Source organism: Podarcis gaigeae, assembly GCF_964106915.1.
Source record: "Podarcis gaigeae genome assembly, chromosome: 1".
Classification (NCBI taxonomy): domain Eukaryota; kingdom Metazoa; phylum Chordata; class Lepidosauria; order Squamata; family Lacertidae; genus Podarcis; species Podarcis gaigeae.
The window spans coordinates 83,202,615-83,225,317 of NC_139678.1; the positions used below are offsets into that span (position 1 = coordinate 83,202,615).

Sequence of the window (22,703 nt, forward strand, 5' to 3'; positions counted from 1 at the left end):
GCCTATTTAATTGGAGTTTACATTTCCTTGGACACATATTTTAAATCTATTCAATTAGTATGTTGACTGTTAAATTCCATTTTGACCGTTTTTATGTTTATGTAAAAAATATTCTGAATTTCTGGTTTCACTATGCTGGCTGTTTAGCCGTAATAATAAACATTTATTTAGTTTGTTCATTTAAAAAATACTTTCCTTGAACGGGAATGTAATGTTAGAATTACAAGGGCCTGAAAACATAAGTAAAGGTAAAGGTAAAGGTAAAGGGACCCTTGACCATTAGGTCCAGTCGTGACCGACTCTGGGGTTGAGGCACTCATCTCACTTTATTGGCTGAGGGAGCCGGCAGACAGTTTCCGGGTCATGTGGCCAGCATGACTAAGCTGCCTCTGGCAAACCAGAGCAGCACATGGAAACGCCCTTTACCTTCCCACAGGAGCGGTACCTATTTATCTACTGCTAGGTTGGCAAGATCAGGGACCGAGCAAAGGGAGCTCACCCCATCACAGGGATTTGAACCGCCAACCTTCTGATCAGCAAGCCCTAGGCTCTGTGGTTTAACCCACAGTGCCACCCGTGTCCCAAAAACATAAGTACCCATCAGCAAATGTGAGTTCCCTAATTTGATGAAATAATGCAAATGGTGGTGGTGGGGATTTATAGGGGTAAATCAGAAGATAGAGATTTCTGTGCCCTACCCCCAATTCTTCCCTTCAAGTGCCCTTCCAATATGTCATTCCCCTGGATTAATTTCCAGTCATGTAGTCCAGCTGAAGGGAAACCAGGATAAAATTGCTGTCCCATATCCAGTTCCTGCTTATTTCCCCCTGTAAATTAGTATTAGGAAGAAGACAATAGTTGAGTACCTTCTGTTTGCCTCATAACATGTAGCTCCGACAAACAAAAATTTGGGAGGCCTCTAAAACGAGAAGTCTTATTTTCATTATTTCTCCTAATACACACGTTTCTGGGCAATTTCCTCCTAATATATATATGTAAACATTTTTACAAAGCCATTTCCCTTGCTATTATGATTTTTGCATGTTACTTTAACAAATATATGGATTTTTATACACAACACCCTAGTATAGGATTTATTTGTTACACAGTACTTGACTGGATAACTTCATTGCAAGATTCAGAGAAGTGCAAATGCCAAAGTATGTGTGTGTTCTGGCTTACTGATTAGGTAAGCTCACATTTAAATGTGATATAACAACATATAACTCATTAAATCTTTATAGTGGCTTGGTAACTGTGCTACCTATCAGAAGTGATGACCCTCTTCTTTTCATTGTGTTAACCAGGTGCAAATATCATGTCATCACAACTAAATGGCTGTAAACAATTACACTATGGCGACTGAATTCATCCTTCTTGGACTAACAGATCGGCTGGAGTTTCAAGTTCCTCTCTTTGTGTTATTCCTGTTGATCTATATTCTGACATTGGCTGGGAATATGGGGATGATAGTACTGATCAGGATTAGCCCCCGGCTTCACACCCCTATGTATTTCTTCCTTAGCAATCTTTCTGTAGTTGATCTCTGCTATTCTTCCATCTTTGCCCCAAGGCTGTTGATGAATTTAGCACAATCTAAGATCATTTCTTATGCGGGATGCATCACTCAGCATTGCTTCTTTGTAGTGTTCGTAAGTACCGAAGGCTTCCTCTTAGCTGCAATGGCATATGACCGTTATATTGCCATATGTAATCCCCTGCTCTATACTGCTATTATGTCCAAAAGTGTCTGCATTTACTTAGTAGCAGGGGCATACTTTGGGGGGATATTGAATTCCATCACACATACTTCTGGATTGCTGAGACTGTCATTCTGTGCCCCTAGTATAATCAACCACTTCTTTTGTGATACCCCAGCTATGTTGAAAGTTGCATGTTCTGATATCCATATTAATGAACTTTTGTTGGTAACCTTCTCTGCAACAGTTGCTATTTCTACACTCCTGATCATTGTAATCTCTTACCTCTACATCCTCTCCTCTGTCATAAAGATGCGCACTTCTGAGGGCAGAATCAAAGCCTTCTCCACCTGTGCTTCCCACATGACAGCTGTGACTTTGTTCTATGGACCAGTAAGCTTAAGTCACTTGCAGCCCAGTTTTATGTACTCTGTAGAACAGGAGAAGATCTCAGCTGTGTTCTACACCCTGGTGGTCCCAATGCTGAACCCATTAATCTACAGCTTGAGAAACAAAGAGGTAAAGGATGCTTTGAAGCAAGTGATCAATTGTCAAAAGAAATAATCTGAGTCTCCTCGCCTTAGGATGGTTTAGATTGCAGGGGTGGCCAATCTGTGGACCTCCAGATGTTGGACAATAGCTCATATCTGTGGCCACTGGGCATGCTGACTGGAGTGGATGGGAGTTGGAGTCCAACAATATCCAAAGATTCAAAGTCAAAGATTCCCAACCCCATATTCAGTCATTTCTTTTGAATGAGTTGGAGGTCAAATGGGGAGAGCAGATATTGTCTTAATTTGTCTGATATACAAATATGATGTACAAATAAAATAAAATGGAGGGAAAATAAGCTGGTGTAGAAAATGCCTTTGTTTATTCATTTCATTTGGCTATCTCCTCCCAGGAATAAAATGCTTCCCAAGGCAATACACACAAAATACAAAAGCAAAATTCACATCAATAACATTTCAAAACAAACCAGTGAAACAATCCCATATTTTAAAATCTAGCTGTCCAACATAATATCAGAAAAGCAGCATAATAAAGCCACCAAGGCCAGGCCACACAATCAGAAACCCAGACACAATTTGTTTCTGAAAGACAAGGCAGAAATATAGTTTTTACAGCCAGTAATGGAACCTACCTAACATCACATGGGATAGTGTGTGTGTGTGTGTGTGTGTAATACTACTGTTTACTTGATTTAAAGAACAACAACCCTCTAATCTAAAATATCCATTAGAAAAATACAGTCTGTTCCAATCACAGTGATTTAAGGGAGAAATAAACAGTCGTTCTTTATGTGGAGCAACCTTGTCCTACGTTTTGGCTGTGAGAGAACAGTGAAAGCAGAAAGCAGAGTGATAGCACTCTTGGGGTGCCTTGTTTCTTTCCCAAGTGCTCTTTTGGCTAACAGATAATTAAATATCACAGCCTTCTCATTCTTTCTCATTCAGCTTGGATGTCAAGGCTTCAGTGAATCCTATCACTCCCACGGCAGCAGCAAAGAAGCAGGTAAAAGAAGAGTTCTTAGCAATTAGTTTATTCAGTAATCACAGCGAGAGACAAAATAATGCATCTCTCTCCTAGAAATGACATTGTTCCAAGTAATGTGTGTCCCCCCCCCCCCTGCATCTCTCTCATACTACGCCATCCCTGTGCCAGTTGGTCTGGGCTTTCTGTCTCTGAGCTTTCTGTTTGGCTACTCTCGCAGCACTCCTAATCCTGGGGGAGGGGGGCTCAGGAATGCTCTCCAAAGACACAGTGTCTGTTGGCTGCCTCTCTCCGGGTGCTTCTCTTTCGTCCTGCTAGTATTTCCCAGCTTCTGTTCTCTGCAGCCTGTGCCCTTCTGCAAAGCACTGTTCTAAATCTACACTGTCCTCCTGTCCTCAGGAAGGTTCAGAAGGAGGGGGACAGCCCCCACCATTCCTCCTCAGTTCAGCCCCTGACATTGTGTGTGGGTGCTCAGGTCAAGTGTCTTGGATTCTCATGGATTCCAGCTGGTGGACTCAGGCTCAAAAGAACAATTTTCAGAAGGAAACACACCAATCTATGTGGTGATTTCCCCCATGAAGAAGTGGGCTTCTGTGCTCATATCCCTGGCTACACAAGAACCTCTGAACCGTTGTTTTTTGTTTTTACCAGCCCTGATAACTAGGTGTCACCAACAATGGCAAATTTGGTCTTCTCACTGCTTACCTCTGATTTCATTTATGAACAGATTTAAAAGCATCAGTCCCAGTACAGATCATTGTGGAACCCCACATCTTACTTCTCTTCATTGTGAAAACTTCATTTATTTCTACTTTTTGCCTCCTATACTTTTTTCCAGTTTCTTATCAATAAAAGCACTGGTCACCTTATCCCATGACTTACTCAGAACTCAGTGGTGGTGGACTTTATGAAAGGCTTTTTAAAAGTCCTGTGGGTAAAACTCCCACAGCATCTGGTGCTTCCAACAGGAACACAGACAGGCACAGACAGGCAAGGAAGATGGTGGATCCCTTTGCCTCAATGCCACAGATGACCCAAATGCTGACAGGCCAAGGAGGAGGCTGGCAACCTAGCTTCCGAGGGAGCCAAGGGGAAGGCTTCTAGGGGGAGAAAGGAAGCAGTAATACTGTTTATGTTAGACTAAGAGAAGGAAGGGGGAAACCTGATCATAAGAATGTAGGAGAAGCTCATAGGAGGGTCCTATGATGAACCAGGCTCCTGAGTTCTGGAGACAAAGGGCTCACAAAGTCTACTTTTAAACAAAGATGGTCTGGGATTCTGAGGAACCTCAAAAGGGATGAGTTTGAGGAAAGACTGTAAAGTGTAACAGGATCAAAGAGATTTTAATAGATACTCTAACAATGGGTACAGAAAGTTATCTTAGCAAATCAGTTTTATCTCAAATGAAGTTTGACTGCTCAACAAGCAAAGATCTTTCTGCCAATTGCCCTTTTCACAGCTTCCTTCACTTCCTTGTTCCTCAGACTATAAATCAAAGGGTTTAGCATAGGGATCACCAGTGTATAAAACACTGAGATAATTTTGTCTTGGTCCATTGTGTAGCCCGAGGTAGGCCGCAAATACATAAAGATCAGAGTTCCATAGAAGATAGTGACAGCCATGATATGGGATGCACAGGTAGAGAAGGCTTTGCGCCTACCCTCAGCAGAGTTGATCTTTAAGATGGTGGTGACAATGGAAACATAAGACACTAGGACAATCAAGATAGTACTCATGACAACTATTGTGGACAAGGTAAAATGAACAATGTCTGTACTGTGGATGTCAGAGCAGGACAACTTCAGGATTGGAGGGATATCACAGAAGAAATGGTTAATTACATTGGAGCCACAGAAAGACAAACTAAATATAAAAATTGTCTGTGCAGTGGAGTTCACAAAACCAGTTATGTATGACAAAATGACAAGCGAGATACAAAGTCTCTTGGACATTGCGGTGTGATAAAGTAATGGATTGCAAATAGCTACAAAGCGATCATAGGCCATCACACCCAAAAGACAACATTCATTTGTTACAAAGATACAGAAAAAATAAAACTGCACAGCACACTCAATGAAGGGAATGGTTCTGTTTTCAGATACAAAGGTCATGAGCATCTTAGGGGCAATAACTGTTGAATAACCAACATCTACAAGAGACAGGTTACTGAGGAAGAAATACATTGGAGTCTGAAGTCGGGCATCAATCCGGATTAAAATAATCATCCCAAAGTTCCCCACCAGGGTGGTGATATAAATACCAAGGAACAGCACAAAAAGAGGAATCTGCAGCTCTGGGTGATCCATAAATCCCACAAAAATGAATTCTGTCACACTGGTATGATTCTTTCTTTCCATTTATGTTCCTTTGTTCTCCACTGAAAGAGAGAAGGAGCATTTACAATTAAATGAGCACCAACATTAATAGTTCTTCAAGACAAGTTCATGCACACTTGCTTGGTCCCCCATTTTTGAATAATTCCAGCCCCTTCTTTGTTGACTGCATCCCAAATGCCTACTGCGTGATGCACCTCAATAGGCTCCACAACACTCATTAACAGCAGCAGTTTTGTTCCTTCCACTAGAGCAGGGATGGTCCTAGTGGTACAGTCCTCCAACACTTTATTCTATCCAACCCTATCAAAAGGGGGGGGGTAAGTAGACATGGTACAGGGGTAAGCAAAGAAATTTAAATCTCTTCATCCAACCCAGCATCCAGTTTGATCATTTGATTGAGCTTTGATAACCGCCCTCTCTGCACAGATCAGTTGAGGAGAGGCTGTGCATGTGTCCTCAATGTCCTGCATCTCTTATGCACACAACAGCAGGTGTAAGAGCATGGGTATCCATGCCCATCACTGGCATGCACCCCTCAGAGGATTGGCCAAGGTTGACTGTTACCCTCAGGGCAAAACAAAATAGCCACTCCTCCACCAGAGCCTCAAGCATCACACCTAACTGCAGTCTCCAGTACTATCAGTTGCAATGAGTCTTCTTTCTGAGTAAATATTATTGGGATGGAACTGTAACAACATTTTACTGATCTGAGGCAAGTCAGCAGAAAGGAGAAGGGAAATTAAGTTCCATTAAAAAGTCAGTGAGAGGCTGTTTCTCTGAATACTGCATGTTGGGGTGAAGAACAGGTGAGGTCTGCCACATGCATGCCTTGTTTGTGAGCATTCAAGAGGCATCTACCTGGTCACTGTTTGAAGCAATATGTTGGAGCTGATGGTCCTCTGATCTCAGCCAACCAGGTCCTTCTTCTGTTCTACATTTCCAGTACCTTGAAAAATGTTCAATACATTGGATAATATGTTGTTCCAATGTTTCTCTTTTTCATAATTGTTTTACATATAGAAAGTTCAACAGATGTTTTATGTTATCAGCCTGAGGGATGTTCTTAATACATAAGAAGGGTGTAGTCTAAACGTTCCGCTAAAATAAATGAAATAAAATGCTGCTCTTTCACTATAGAAGGGCTTCTGATCCAAATGAGGCTTCCACGAACAGAAAAAGGGTGGGAAGTGATTTTCAGAAATCTTCCATGCATCTCCCTTTGCCTTCCAAAACTCTGCTCCTAAAGATTGGGGGCACCCCAAATCAGCACTGCAAGTGGTAGAGAAGGTTGCAGGGAGAAATAGAAGGAAACTGCTTCCATTAGTCAAGGCTTCTGCTAAATCATAGAGCCTTCTGCAAATGGAAGTGCATGAGCGGATATAGCCCATTGTTTTTGTTGGTATTATGTATTCATTTATCCTGCCAATAGGCATTCAAAGCAAGCTTTAAGTAAGGACATATGAAAAGACTGCTTGAACATGCCAATCACTCATCTGGTCCAGCATCCTGTTCTCATAGCGGTCAACCACATGGCTGTTGGAAGCCAAGAAGCAGGTCTTGAAGGCAACAGCACTCTCTTATTTGATTCCCAGCTTTGGTATTTAGAAGCCTACTGCCTCCCTCAGTGAAGGTACATACAAACCTTTCCACTCCTTTTATCCAAAGATAAATAAGAAAACTGTGCCTTGCCTTGAAAAGTTTATGGAGCAACAGAAAGGAGATGGATAGATTCCCAGTTCCACACTGGATGAAACTAGGAAGAATCGTTCTGACATTATACAGAAGCACAAATCCTCAACTGAAGCCCATTAATTTCTCATTTAAGTATAGTACTCTGAAAGAAACACCCTACTGAGACATGAGACTTTAAATAGTGCAGTGCAATCATTGTATACATGTTTCATATGGTAACATATGAACATCATATGTCCAATATCTTCTGTGCATCAGCTTTGATCTACACCATCACCACTCCAGTTGATTATTCCTGAATATTGGGTAAGTTTCACCATTTAAGGCTGCAGCCTTATCCACAGTTACTAGTGGGAGTAAATTCAGTGAGATTTACTTCTAGGCATAAAACTCCACGTTATAGTATGTTTTCAAAAATTCAATTAGACGCTGTTTTTTCTTCTAACACTTCTTGCCCAGATCTTGTATCAGTATGGTGTAAATGACAACATGAAATGCCTTTAAAAAGCTGATCCAACAAACTTGGGATAGCTCAGTCAGTAGAGCGTGAGACTCTTAATCTCAGGTTCATGGGTTCGAGCCCCACATTGGGCAAAAGATTCTTCCACTGTAGGAGGTTGGACTAAATGACTTTCATGATCCCTTCCAACTCTATGATTCTATGAGCGTAATATTTTGCACACAGTTTAAAAAGATGCAGAAGAAGGTCAATAACAACAACTCTTTCAACATTATTAGTCAAGCTGATGAATCTTACCAGTGGAAAGAAAAGGTATTTCGTCCATGAATACAAGAGTCTTGTGTGAATTAGCAAGCATTGTTTATATATAATTCTTTGGAAACTAGGGACATAGACCCCATGGACCTTTCTAAGTAGGATATTGCTGGGATTGCAGCATTCCCTTCAGGGCTACTGAGTATTTGTAGATGACTGTGAAGTAACATGTTGTCTCAGATATAGCACCAGTTCACATACCTTCATTACTTCTTCTTTGGGTTATTTATTTATTTAACCAGTCTACAATCCAAGAATGCATGGCTGGTGTACAAAAATAGAATATCAAATATAATTCAAAGCATAATACAATGTTAAAAACATGAAGCCAACAATAATTAAAAGTTGCAGAAATAGAAAAGACCAATTCAGGAAGGCTTGGAAGAAAATAAACATTTCCAACACAGTTTAACCAAATTTGCAGGTGTGCTTTCTGAAGTCTAGGGATGAGTCAGAAATTTGATTTTGTTTGCATTTCAATGGGAAGCTACCCAATTCACAGTTCTCAATCTTATATATGGACTGACACAAAGTTGTTATTATAGATTCATATTTCTCAGTAGAATAATTCCTAAAATTAATTCTAGCATTGGAATATGCAATGTTTGCTACTTTAGGTTCCATGAGCTCATTTGAGTCTCTCCCCCCCCCCAGCATTACCTATGTGTAGCAGTGATGACATGCTGCCCAAAAGCATGTGATGTGATTGCCTGATTGCATGCCCAAAAGCATGTGATGTGATTATTATTATTACTATTTTTATTATTATCTATAAGATTTTGCAGACGTTGGCTGTGAACTGAGGCCCTACAAAAAAAAAAAATCAAGTTGCACCCCACTGCTTCAAATTGGGCCCCACTGGCTAGCCCTGAGTCTCATAGTTGCTGGGGCTGAGTTGCCCTGCCCTTGCATGAAGTCTTGGGTTTGCAATTTTGGGAGAGGGGAGACTGTGGCACTGGGGAGTGGGCAGGCTGGCGAGGCCCCATAGATTTAGAGGCCCTAGGCTTCAGACTACTTAGCCTATACATAAATCTGGCACTGCCTCCTGGTGCTACCTCCTCCTATCCCATTATTTCCCAACTTTTCCCCTCATCTGCCATTGAGCTGTGACCTCCCTCAAACCCCTGTTGTAATTCTAAGCTGTCTTCCTCCTCCTCCTCCTCCTCCCTGGGGAGGCAGTCACCACCATTCCTCCTCTGCCCAGTCTCTGACACAGTCACATTTATAGGAAAATGATTCCAAAATTGTCAGCACATTTTACAACTGTATCTTCCTCAGCCACCCAAAAGCCTCACTTGAAAACAGAGAGCAGTGTTTGAGAGTAATTGGCACAATGGAAACACCTGGCCGAAATACTCTGTTTCTAGTGACACTGTTCTCTGCTACCCTCGTAGAATATATTTCAAAGATAAATACTGGAAATGAATCCTCTTTGTCAGTGGTTTTAACACCTGGAAGACTGCTTTGGAGAGCAAAAAAAAGTGCTGTAAATACAATAGGTGCTATAGTATAGCAAACAGTATGGAAAGATCACAAATAGAGGTAAGGAATGGGGAAAGAGATTCACACCCTATTTGTTACTGAGCAGATAGGAATTATTTCATCAATATGGTGGAATGCATGGGCCAGCCTTCATGTGGCTAGAAAACAAGTTTGAAGATGGAACACTCTTCTGCATTCACCATTCTGGGCTGTTTTTTTAAGCTACTGAATGTGGCTCTAAGCAACAATGCACACGCGCGCGCGCACGCGCGCACACACACACACACACACACAAAGATGTGCAGGTGTGTTGTAGTGGGGCATGGATTACAATGCATGTTATGATAGTTTGCTGCACACATGCACATTACAGCAAACTTTATGGGGCCCCACAAAGATAAATTTACTGGACATGCCCCTGGAAGGCATTAAATGCACAAAGATCTGTGGTAAAATGTGCATGTACAGGGCACTGTGCAACATTCAGAAATACAAACAATAAAGTATAAAACAGTGGGGAAATTCTCCAGTTCTGAAATTTTAAAACCTGAGGAGAAATTTAGATGAGAAATACAGAGGCACCCCAGTATATTAGTTGCTCCCTAACATCCTTCATTGAGTTAGTGTGATGCTGCTTGGCAAATGGTCTTCAAACCAACAGCCCAGTCCTCCCCACGTCTTTAATTCTCATTGAGTTCTGCTTAGAATTACAGTTCTACTATAGTTAGTACAGTGTTACTGAAGTTAAACTCTTTTACATTCCATGTTACATTCCATTTTACCTGCCCCATTGAAATAAGCTGAAGCTATGTTTGAAATACATCTTATCTTTTTTTAAAAAAATAAATCTTAATAATGACCATGTATTTTCTAAGATTGTATAACTACAAAATACCAACATGATGTCCATACAAGGATGCAATACTAATCCAGCATTTCTATTCTTACTGCTTATTTATTCCTAAAACAAATAATATGTAGTACTCCCCTCCTTTGCCATCTACCCCTCTTTGTCCCATTTGCTAATGAAAAGTTTTAAGTATCAATAGAAATATCCATATAATGTTTCTAATCCAGGAGTTTTACACAAATGTTGAGCTGGGATACTTACAGAAGTAGCACTAAATGAAGTTCAACATAGCACTAAGGAAATTATTCTACTAGCAAAAGGATTTCTCCCTGCACATTGGAACACTCTCCTCATCTGTTCCCTCTGTTAGCTCCTTATATCTGTTTTGGATTTCTCCCAACGCCCCAGCACAGATGTCGGGATGACATGGAGAAAGGAAAGTCCCATTGCGCTAGTGCTAATCCTTGTATTCAAATATTTAGTTGACTACCACTCCTAATATTTCCAATTTAGTGGAACATTGTACTCAGTGCAATGATAAATGACTTCAAGGTTGTTCTTAAGAAATGAAATGAGAATAAGTATTATTGCAATCTATTTGATTGCAGCTTCCCCCTCCTGCTTGCAGCTCCCCCTGCTCCTGTAGCAAAAATATTCATATAGGACATAAAGTAATACATAAAACATCCCTGACTATTGAGCATGCTGGGTCACGTTGAACACAGTTGGAGTCCCACAGTATCTAGAAAGCCACAGGTTGCCTGTCCTTCTTTTAGAAGAAAAGATATCCCTGTGTTATAATGAGTCTGGGAAGATAGCCAGCGGTAGGTGAAGGAAGCCTGAGTAAAATTTGTTTGAATGATTTCTACACGCATCCTCTCCTGGCAATTGACCCAGCCCTCTCACTTTCAACTCCATTTCAAGAAAGCTGGAATAAACTACGGTAACTTACCCAGGAAGAGTATCTGTTCTCAAAATATTCCTGCATAATACAGCATAATGTGTTATTTCCATGAGGCATTTGTATTTGATATAGTTTAATGGTTAGCTGAGGATGCGATTCGGAACAATATGAATTTTGGATGAGGCACATGATGCTCTTCAGTTATCGTTCATGCCTTCGGGACCTAATCACATGAATGCATGCCTCCTCCAAAGATTATTACGCATCACCTTTAATGAGTTTCAAAGAAAACTCATGAACTGTTGAAATAGTTTAACTTTTAAAGGTCTCTCACAACACATTTTCATCAATAATGATTCCTGAGAGTTAGTAATGCTAGCAATTATCAATCTTGGTTTACTCAAGTTTAAGTCAATCATCAGTCAGCCAGTTTCTAATGTTTTAATCATAGATGATTTTAACTCAGATGATTTTGGGGCCCTGATGAGGCTCACCCCAGTCCGTTGGGATACCTAAGCTCATTTCAGCTCCTTTCATTCTACTAGACTCTCCAGGATAATAATAATAATAATAATAATAATAATAATAATAATAATAATAATAATAATTTATACCCCGCCCATCTGGCTGGGCCTCCCCAGCCACTCTGGGCGGCTTCCAAAAGAATATTAAAATACTATGATACATCAAACATTAAAAGCATTCCTAAACAGGGCTGCCTTCAGATGTCCTCTAAAAGTCTGGTAGTTGTTGTTCTCTTTGACATCTGGTGGGAGGGCATTCCACAGGGAGGGCGCCACTACCGAGAAGGCCCTCTGCCTGGTTCCCTGTAACTTGGCTTCTCGCAGTGAGGGATATCTCCTTGGGACTCATGAGAAATTTAATATCCCAAATTCATCTTTTTTTTCTCTGCAGAAGAGAGCCACCTGATGATACCATCGCGTCAGGATGATGTATGACATAGGAATCAGATCTTTACTGTGGCATCATCTATCCTTTGGAATGCAGACAGGCACTGTCTCTATTGGGTTTTTTTGGTGTTGACTGAAGACCTTCCTTTTCCAACCACCCTTTATCTCAGTCTCTATCTATATCGGCTGTGTAAATGGTTTTACATATGGAATTCTATTTTTTAAAAAACCAACCATTTTTATTGTGAAATTGTTTTGAGATACTTTATGGATAGTAACCCATGAATGGGTTCTTCAAATAAAGAGTATGCAGAGATTTGCATAGGCATTGCTAGGATTTCATTGCTCTTACTCAGCTAAGTGAAACTAGTGCAAGGCTAGAACCTAAAGTTGCTATCCTGCTCACAGATATTGCAGCTGAAATCAACTAGAGCTTACTTTAGCAAAGGTGTATAGAAAATATCATCAATCAGGTGGCCATGGACCTTCTCTGCTGCCCACAGGTTGCCCTTCTGGGCTTGAAAGAAGCATCCTATTTTGACCAATAGGATAAGCTGTATTGTGTGCTTGGTTGTAGCGTGTGTGGCACTCGTGACAATTTTCCTGATTTGCAAATGTGCCCAAGAAGGTTGCCAATCCCTGGCATATTGGAATTGTGAAGAAAGCAAATCCAACCATCATCTGCTTACTATATAACTGTAGATCCTATATGTATTCACATACAGAAGAGACCTTATCTGGGCTAAATGGTGACAAAAAACCAGACCATTGTGACAGAATTTTTCTTGGGCTTTACAGAGCACCCAGAGTTCCAGATGCACGCCTCTTCTTGGTGTTTCTGTTCATTTATGTTGTGACTCTTGTGGAAAATCTTGGGGTGATTATGTTGATCAGGATGGATTGGCAACTTCATACTCCCATGTACTTCCATACTTCCTCAGCAACCTGTCTCTCTTGGATGTTGCCTATATAATGACCATTGCTCCCAGAATGTTGATAACATCATCATCATCATCAACATCATCATCATTAAACTTTATTTGACAGACAACATTAAATTACACAACATCCCACACCAAATCAGAATATACAACAGAATACAACAATACAGAATACAAAATGTTGATAACTTTTGTGATGGAAAGCAAATCTATTTCGTTCAATGAGTGTGCAATTCAGTTCTTCTTTTTCTGCATTTCTGTGTCCAGGGAGTGTGACCTACTGGCTGCAATGGCATATGATCACTTCACAGCCATCTGCAGCCCATTGCTGTATACAGTTATCATGTCCAGAAGACTCTGCATTTCTTGATTATGGTTGCATATACCTATGGCATTGTGTATGCAGTTGTTCAGGCAATTTTCATATTCAGTTTGATATTCTGTGGCTTTAATGTCATCAACCATTTCTTCTGCGATGTGCCCCCCATTCTGAAACTGTCGTGTTCTAACACCTATTTTATCCATCTTGTACATTTCATCTTCTCCACCATTATTTTGTCAAGCACCATCTTAACCGTTCTTGTTTCCTACATATACATCCTGGCAGCCATTCTCTGAATCAATTCTACAGAAGGTCGATGCAAAACCTTCTCCACTATTGCTTCCCACTTGACTGCTGTGACCATTTTTGGGAACTGCCATATTCGCGTATGTAAGACCTGATTCCAGGTTTGCAGTTGCCCATGACAAAATCATCTCTTTGTTCTATACTCTAGTAATTCCTATGCTAAACCCCCTGATCTACAGCCTAAGGAACAAGGAAGTGAAGGTTGCTTTGAAGAGGTCTATACAAAGGAAACTTTCTTCTCAATAAAAGCTTTGCTTAGGGACTGGTATGTAAAAATAAATAAATAAATGGTTCTGTAACAGAAAGCTATCAGCACTGTGATATTGAACTTGAACAGTTTTTATGTGTCATTCAAGCTTGCAAAGTTAGCCGCTATCAACTCTCAAAATCAGTAATGGGTGTGGGCTTGCATCCACATGCATGTGCCCTTTTACCATGTCAGTTTCAGGAACTCTATTTCCTTGTCACTCACAGTCAATTGATATGATCCAAAAATGTAAATCTAGGCATACCTAAATATATGTCCATCTTCTGCATCTTGTTAAAGATTGGTCACCTTTCAATGACCAATATAGCAGATTACAGTTCTCATCATGATCAATAAATATAGTGTCACCAAAATGTCAGTTTTCCTGGACATGGTTAGATCTGCCCATCACACTATTTGCTATTGTTTTATCTGTTTAACAACCTTGTTTATTTAATGAAATGTAGCTGTCTTGAGCAAAAACTTGTGAAATGTTCCTCTTCAAGTATTTATAGAGCTATGAAATTACCATATTTTTCGCCATATAGGATGCACTTTTTACCCTCCAAAAATGAAGGGGAAATGTGTGTGCGTCCTATGGGGCCAATGCAGGCTTTCACTGAAGCCTGGGGAGCGAGAGGGTTCGGTGGGCACAGACGCCTCTCGCTCTCCAAGCTTCAGAAAGCTCTGTGCAACCCTAGGGAGCCCGGTGCGAAGTCGCTCCAGGCTCCCGAGGGCTGCGCAGAGCTGCCTGCATTCTGAAGCCTGGGGTGCGCTGAAGAGTGTGCCCGGGCTTCGCACAGCTCTCCGCAAGCCTCGGGAGACTGGCGCGACTTCCCACCGGTTTCCCTAGGCTTGTGGATAGCAGGCTGTTCTGGGGGCTGGGGTCGGGGGAAGCTCGGGCTTCCCCCGCACCAGCCCTGCGCCTGGCGAGGAATAATTTTTTTTCTTTATTCCCCCTCCCAAAAAAAACCTAGGTACGTCCTATGGGGCGAAAATACGGTGCTCCATCTGAAACCACTAGTACATGTATCAAAGTTATAACCAACAGCACGTCCATTCAAAATATCAGTGGGATTTACTTACACACCATATATTTACCATTGTGGCTTTGATGTCTGTAACATTTAGGATACAAGACAACCACACTTAAGCAGCAGTGAACTCAATACAAGAGTTAAACATATGTTTAACCACTGAGCATTTAAATAAATTGCCAGATACCTGTTTTATCTAAAATTGCTTTATTTATACCACTTTTGTATCTCCCTGTATCTGCCAAAAGGTCTTCTGACACAAGGACTAGAATCTTCACAATCCAGGTATGTATTGCAGCCTTATGCGCCTTCCTAAAAGAAAGGCATGTTTCCATATTTCTTTTTCTTTTTCAGTGCAGCTTCTTCCTTAATGCAACTGCTGGATTGTTCCACTGTGTCCTTGAAGTAGAGACCTTGACTAGGACCCATCATCAGCAGATCAAATGTTGACATGAAAACTGAAACAAATCCTTAATATCATTGTCAGGCACCTAACTTAAAGCTGCTAAAGGGATCACCACCATTAACCTTTCCTAAGAGGTAAAGATACATTTGAAAATTCAGGAAGGAAAAAATGGGTGTGTTTTTATACCATGGAAAATGCTGTAACAGATGCATTGTTGCCCATGGTGTACTCTAGCAGTGCCGTCCAGTAGTAACCTCTAGATTCCATTGTGGTGCAATCAAAAAGAGGCATTTCCACCCTTATCAGAAACCAATGGGAGAAGTAGAATTGTTCAAGTGCCTAGGTCTGATTAGTTAGATGCAACACATGAGCAGAGGCTGCTGATATCAATGAGGAAGGCTAGTTGCATGTCTGTTGTCTTTGTCCATGGAGTTTTCTTGGCAGTGATACTGGAGTGGCTTGCCGGTTCCTGCTCCAGGTGGATCACATTTGGTCAAAACTCTCCACTATGACCTGTCCATCTTGGGTGGCCCTGCACTGCATAGTTCATAGCTTCTCTGAGTTATTCAAGCCCCTTTGCCACGGCAAGGCAGTGATCCATGAAGTGATCACTGAAAATTGGGAAAGGAGTACGACAAGGCTGTATATTGTCTCCCTGCTTATTTAACTTATATGCAGAATTCATCATGCAAAAGGCTGGGCTGGATGAATCCCTAGCCGGAATTAAGATTGCCAGAAGAAATATCAACAACCTCAGGTATGCAGATGACACAACCTTGATGGCAGAAAGTGAGGAGTAATTAAAGAACCTTTTAATGAGGGTGAAAGAGGAGAGCGCAAAATATGGTCTGAAGCTCAACATCAAAAAAACGAAGATCATGGCCACTGGTCCCATCACCTCCTGGCAAATAGAAGGGGAAGAAATGGAGGCAGTGAGAGATTTTACTTTCTTGGGCTCCATGATCACTGCAGATGGTGACAGCAGTCACGAAATTAAAAGACGCCTTCTTGGGAGAAAAGCAATGACAAACCTAGACAGCATCTTAAAAAGCAGAGACATCACCTTGCCAATAAAGGTCCATATAGTTAAAGCTATGGTTTTCCCAGTAGTGATGTATGGAAGTGAGAGCTGGACCATAAACAAGGCTGATTGCCGAAGAATTGATGCTTTTGAATTATGGTGCTGGAGGAGACTCTTGAGAGACCCATGGACTGCAAGAAGATCAAACCTCTCCATTCTTAAGGAAATCAGCCCCTGAGTGCTCACTGGAAGGACACATCATGAAGCTGAGGCTCCAATACTTTGGCCACCTCATGAGAAGAGAAGACTCCCTGGAAAAGACCCTGATGTTGGGAAAGATTGAGGGCACAAGGAGAAGGGGACGACAGAGGACGAGATGGTTGGATAGTGTTCTTGAAGCTACCAGCATGAGTTTGACCAAACTGCGGGAGGCCGTGGAAGACAGGAGTGCCTGGTGTGCTCTGGTCCATGGGGTCACGAAGAGTCGGACACGACTAAACGACTAAACAACAACAACACAGTTGCATGTCAAGGCCCTGAGCCCTCCCCCATTTGTTGAATAATAAAACACATAAGACACCAGTATTTTAGGTTAATGGGATAATTAAGGCCACAACTTTATTGCTTACAGAATGTGAGTGGTTTTGGCTTAGTCACTGGAAATGAATTGACTATATCTGACTCCTGCCCACCATGCAGGTAGTCCAGTTAGGGTCAATCACCAGTAGGGGGAGCCCTGTTGATGTACATCAACTGAGAGCTCCCCCAGGGTCTACAATGGGGTCATGGCATGGCCCTAGCCCCTACCCGGGCTTTGGACAAGATCCACACCCCAGGATCCCTTTAATGGAATACCCTTAAAGAGGAGGGGCAGGTGATGGCCACAACCTCCCCTCCCATAAACCAGGTTTTACCAATGCCTAACTGCCAAACCTTACAAATTTGTGACGATTGTTACGAGGCAGGCGGAAACCACATGGCCGGTGCCAATTTGCCAAGTGGGAAAATTCCCACCTGGCCTCCTCAACAGAACACATAGTAACAAACCAAAACAATAAACCTTCTATATAGTTTAAATGGCCATATAGTGATTAATTAGCCAAAGGCCAACATACCAAATATGTTGCTATTGTTAGGTTGGCCTCATTGCTCATTATTTGGGGGATAAGATATACTGCAGCTGCTGCTGAATCTACTGCAGGCTTCCTCAGTCTCAGCCCTCCAGATGTTTTTGGCCTACATCTCCCATGATCCCTAGCTAGCAAGACCAGTGGTCAGGGATGATGGGAATTGTAGTCTCAAAACATCTGGAGGGCCGAGGCTGAGGAAGCCTGATCTACTGCATTGTGAGTATTGCACTGGCAGAAATAGTGCAGCAATAAGCAGCAATAAGCAAAGAGTAAATGTCTTCTGTATGCAAGCTTACATTAAAGTGACATGGAGTAGATTAATGGTTGAAAATATGTACTGAAATGAGCGGCATGGGGACAGTTTTGTTTCAAACCAATTATGGAAATAAACTCCCAGCTTGTAGGTCCTCAGGTGATGACTATGCGAAGAGGTCATACTGAATATTTTAATGATATGGGTTTCTCTCCTGAGAATTTCAGCAATTCTGTTTCTAGCTCAATACCAAACCAACTATAAAGCGAGAAATTCTATCCACATTTCCTTGCTTTTTAAGCTTTGGGAATGACATTTTGTGATTCACAGGTAAGAGTTCTTAGACTATTTCTTCTTATTATGGTTGACTCATGAAATATTGGCCAATAAAAAATGTTCTCTGGCATTCAGAAGTATAAGCAGCTAAATTGTCTGGAAGCTAAACAGGTTTTCAGTAGCCACCAAAGTTGGGCAGGGTTTGAAAGCCCTTTTGTGATGCTGCATTACAAATCTCTTGCAGGTTTCCTAGGGATCTACGCAGCCAAAGCTGATCTTCAGAAACATTGAGTGAGGTACGAACATCACATAGATTCATCCACTTATTATCATCCATTTAATCTAGAAGTTTATTAATCCTTTTGGCATTGCCAAACTCCAACCCATGCAAAACCACTTTAAAGTCAAGGGGATCATTGTTGGTGCATTATCTTTTTAATCATCCATTTATAATATCGCCTATATCTATATTTGTTGTGACCCAGCAAACCCTAAGGACTGTTTGGGTGCTGCAGGGCTATTTATTTATTTATTGTCTACAGCTGCCTTGGCAATAAATGGGGAGGGTCTTTTCACAGGTGGGAGAAGAGAAACCATTCTGGGACTCACAGCCACAATCCAGGCTTTCTTAAAAAAAAAGTGCTGGGTGCAACCAGTGCAGAAATATTTTGAAAGGCTAGATTATCCACACTGCCCAGCTGCAATGGTGCAACAAGTTCTGACTGGCATCTTATATTTGCACTGTAAAATTTGGGAGCATGGAACTTACTCTGATGTGAATGTGTTTAAGGATTGCAATCTAAAATTCATAGAATAACATAATTTTTAATACCTACTTTTTTATGTGTAAAAGAATGTTGGTATATGGATGGAAAAGATGCATCACTGGGCATTAATGATGTTGTGAGCACTAGCCAATAGGTGCCCATTATTCATCCAGAAGTACATCCCACAAAATATAGGCACAATAGATTGCACTTCTACATGTGGGGGGTGAGAGAATTTCAAAATGCCAGCAATTCAGTTTTAGCAAATTTTGTGCAAAAGAGAGAGACAAGGAGATACAGAAAGATACAGAGAGAGACTTCATCCTCCCACAAGGAAGGACATTGCTGTGGAAATTACAGTTAGAATGCATGTTGGCAAGCCTACTTGAGTGCTTATTATACCTAATTCTAAATATATGTTCTGATGTCAAACTGATTTGCTACTCAAAATAGTCTACCTGAATTCTACACAAAGAAAGGGGGGAGAGGAAAAGGTAGGAAACAAAGACATTTTTAGCTATTCCTTTCAAAACTGGTGGTAAGAATGCTAACCCCCTCATTCAATGCAGTAGGTAGAGAACTACTCAGTCAAAACCTCCATTGTACCCAGTGCTTTTTTTTCTAAAATAATGTTTAGGGGTACTCTCATTTTCCTGCTCACATTGAAATACTGCCCCCCAATGAGGCCAAACTTAGATTCACAAAATGTTTAGGGGTATGCATACCCCCAGAAAAAAGGCACTGGTTATAGCTCTTTTTTCATTAATGGATTTTTATTCTGGTTATTTAAAGCAAAGTTGGTAGACTTGAAACTGTGCTCTAGAAAATGTCTGACGAAGGCTTTCTCAACCTCTCTTTACATGAAATGACGGAGGCTGCTTTTCCAAGCAATCCAGTCATTATGAGACTGGTCTTCCCCCAAATAAAGGCTGCTTCAGTGAATTTTCCTATTCATTTCACATCAATGTCTAGTGAACAAATTCATCAAAGCAGAAACTGAGTTACTGTTTCTGACAAAACAATTTAATAATAATAATAATAATAATAATAATAATAATAATAATGAGAGACTCTTCTCAGTGTCCCACTTAGGACAAAAGAGAAGGTATTCCCAGTGGCTGCACCCAGGTTAGGGAACCCTGAAATCGTTTTATTTTTATGATTTATTTTTTAAAAATTGTGGCCCTGTCCCTGTTTTGCAATTGTTTGATGCTGTATTATGAAATTGTAATGTTTCATTATGTACCAGATCAATCACCTCACACTTCAGGAGAGGGCCTCCTGCAGATTCCATCTTACTAGAAAGTCCATACCATATGACATAGGAATCAGTGTGGTGGTACCTACCCTTTTGAACTTCCTCCTATTACACATCAAGCAGGGATCATCTCTATTGCCTTTTCACAATATACTCCTGAGAGATGTAGAAAAGCAAAGATGTGGTTGACCTTGATTGTCACATTATGCTAATAATTATTTTTATCCCATTATAGAGGAATAATAATGAAGCAAAATCTCACTTCTGTAACGGAATTCATCCTTGTAGGATTCATGGACCACCCTGACCTCCAAGTCCCCCTCTTCATCTTGTTCCTGGTTATCTATGTAGCCACAATAATAGGCAACCTTGGGATAATCATAGTAACCAGTGTGGATGCTCGGCTCCACACCCCAATGTACTTTTTCCTGAGAAACCTCTCTGTTATTGATATTGGTTATTCAACTGCCATTGCCCCCAAGTTGCTGACAACCTTTGTGGCAGAGAAGACAACCATTTCTTTCAAGGGATGCACAGTGCAGTTTTTCTTTTTTTGTCTGTTTGTGACCACTGAAGGCTGCCTTCTTGCTGTGATGGCGTACGATCGCTTCACAGCCATCTGCAACCCACTGCTCTATTTTGCTGTTATGTCAAAGAAGTTGTGTGCCATATTGGTGGTAGTTGCATATAGTTGTGGCTTGGCAAGTTCAACTATCCATACTATTTTTATATTCAATTTGTCCTTCTGCAGTTCAAATATCATTAATCATTTTTTCTGTGATGTTCCTCCTATACTCCAGTTGTCCTGTTCTGACACCCATGTCACTCGCACTGTGCATTTCATTTTATCCACTGTCATTGCACTGACGACATTTCTCATTGTCTTAGTCTCCTACATTGCCATAGTTTTTGCTATCATACAGATCCGTTCTGCCCAGGGCAGATACAAAGCCTTCTCCACCTGTGCTTCCCACCTGACCACAGTCACTATCTTCTTTGGAACCATCATCTTCATGTATATACGGCCTGGCTCCAGTTTCCCAAAGGATCAGGACAAAATAGTTTCTGTGTTCTATACTCTTGTGACATCTTTGCTCAACCCTCTCATCTACAGCCTAAGGAACAAAGATGTGAAAGATGCTGCATGCAGGATAGTAGGCAAGGTGGCATTTCTGAAGTAGCCACTCTGCAACTGCTCATTGCCACAGTACTGATTAAGGCTCATCCTGCCTCCACCAGCATTGCCATAAGGGCATGAATTCCCCCTGTCCAGTTACCCCACAGCAGTGTCCGATGGTTCCTACAAGCAAGCCACTTTTCCTGTTACTGTTGATGCTACCTGTACTTTAGGGACTTGTTTTGAGCCAGTGATGTTCAGTTAAATTCTTTGTGTTTGGGCATCTGTGTGAACTATGAAAAGCCATGGTCGGTTTCACCACACATACATGACTCTTGGGATGAAATACACTGACCTTTTTAAAAATGATTTCTCTGTTGGTCATGTTCTCCATTTATTCTGAAAGTTTTGATCCATGGCCTTGGGTGGTATTGGATTCCCTCCCCTCCCCCTCCCCTCCCCCTCCCCCCGAGCCTCACAGCTGGTTATCACATATGTTTAACTCACTTTGATGCATTGTCAGCTGAGGCTTGCCCAATGGGACTCCCCCCTTCTCCTTCCACATGCCCCCTAAATATGTTCTGAGGTTCTCTCAGCCCTCTGGAGCAGATTTGGGGAGTCCACAGGAGATGCACAGGGAGAGGAGAGGGGGAAAGTCTCATTGTGCAAGTCAAAATCCATGCACTAATGAGACATGTTAGTTGGATACCACCCATTGTTATGTTTCCAAATGTGTTGAGAATTTTTGTTTTCTCCCATAACTTCCTGAATTAGTGCATTCTAGTTCTGCAGTTTCAAATTCTTGTTGGCTTCATGTTTTTATCATTGCTTTATGATTTGTATCCTGTTTGATATTCTGTTTTTGTACACTACTCATGCATTCTTGGAATGTATACTGGTTAAATAAAAACAACAACAACCAAGAAGTGATGTGAACTGGTGCTCTAGATCTGAGACAATATATTACTTTGTAGTCATCTACTATTCCCTAGTGGACCTGAAGGGAATGTTGCAATCCTAGCTATATCTTACTTAGAAAGTCCCAGGGTGTCTATGTCCCTAGTTTCCAAGGAATCATATATAAACACATATTGCTAATTCACACAGTAATACACTTGTAGTCATGAAATGACTTTTCTTTCCACTGGTAAGAGTTACCAGCTTGGCTAATAAAGCTGAAATTGATACCATCATCATTTTTTCCTGCATTTTTGTTATGTCGGTAAGAGATATTGCATTCAATTGTACCAACTCTTTAAAAGCCTTTCATTTTGACATTTGCAGCAATCTGACACAAAATCGGGGGGGGGGGGAGTCAAAAGAAAGAACCTGTGCCCAGTTGTATTTGCTTAAACATAATAGAATATGGAGTATTATGCTCAGAAGTAAATCTCATTGCGTTCAGCCATATATACTCCCCCTATTAACTGCAGCCTTAATTACTGAAGCTTGTTTTATTGTCCAAGATTTAAGAATAG

The 22,703-nt window shown here is 41.1% G+C and overlaps 1 protein-coding gene across 1 annotated transcript; it reads left to right on the forward strand.

Annotated features, from left to right (window-relative positions):
- Positions 1-1,334: 1,334 nt before the first annotated feature.
- On the forward strand, positions 1,335-21,289 carry LOC310852301 (uncharacterized protein; the record flags this gene model as incomplete). The annotated part of the gene is made up of 5 exons (XM_083755640.1): positions 1,335-2,263; positions 3,158-3,215; positions 13,893-13,978; positions 15,352-15,402; positions 20,344-21,289. The coding sequence occupies 5 exons, from the start codon at positions 1,335-1,337 to the stop codon at positions 21,287-21,289; spliced, it is 2,070 nt and encodes a 689-aa protein (XP_083611766.1).
- Positions 21,290-22,703: the final 1,414 nt, after the last annotated feature.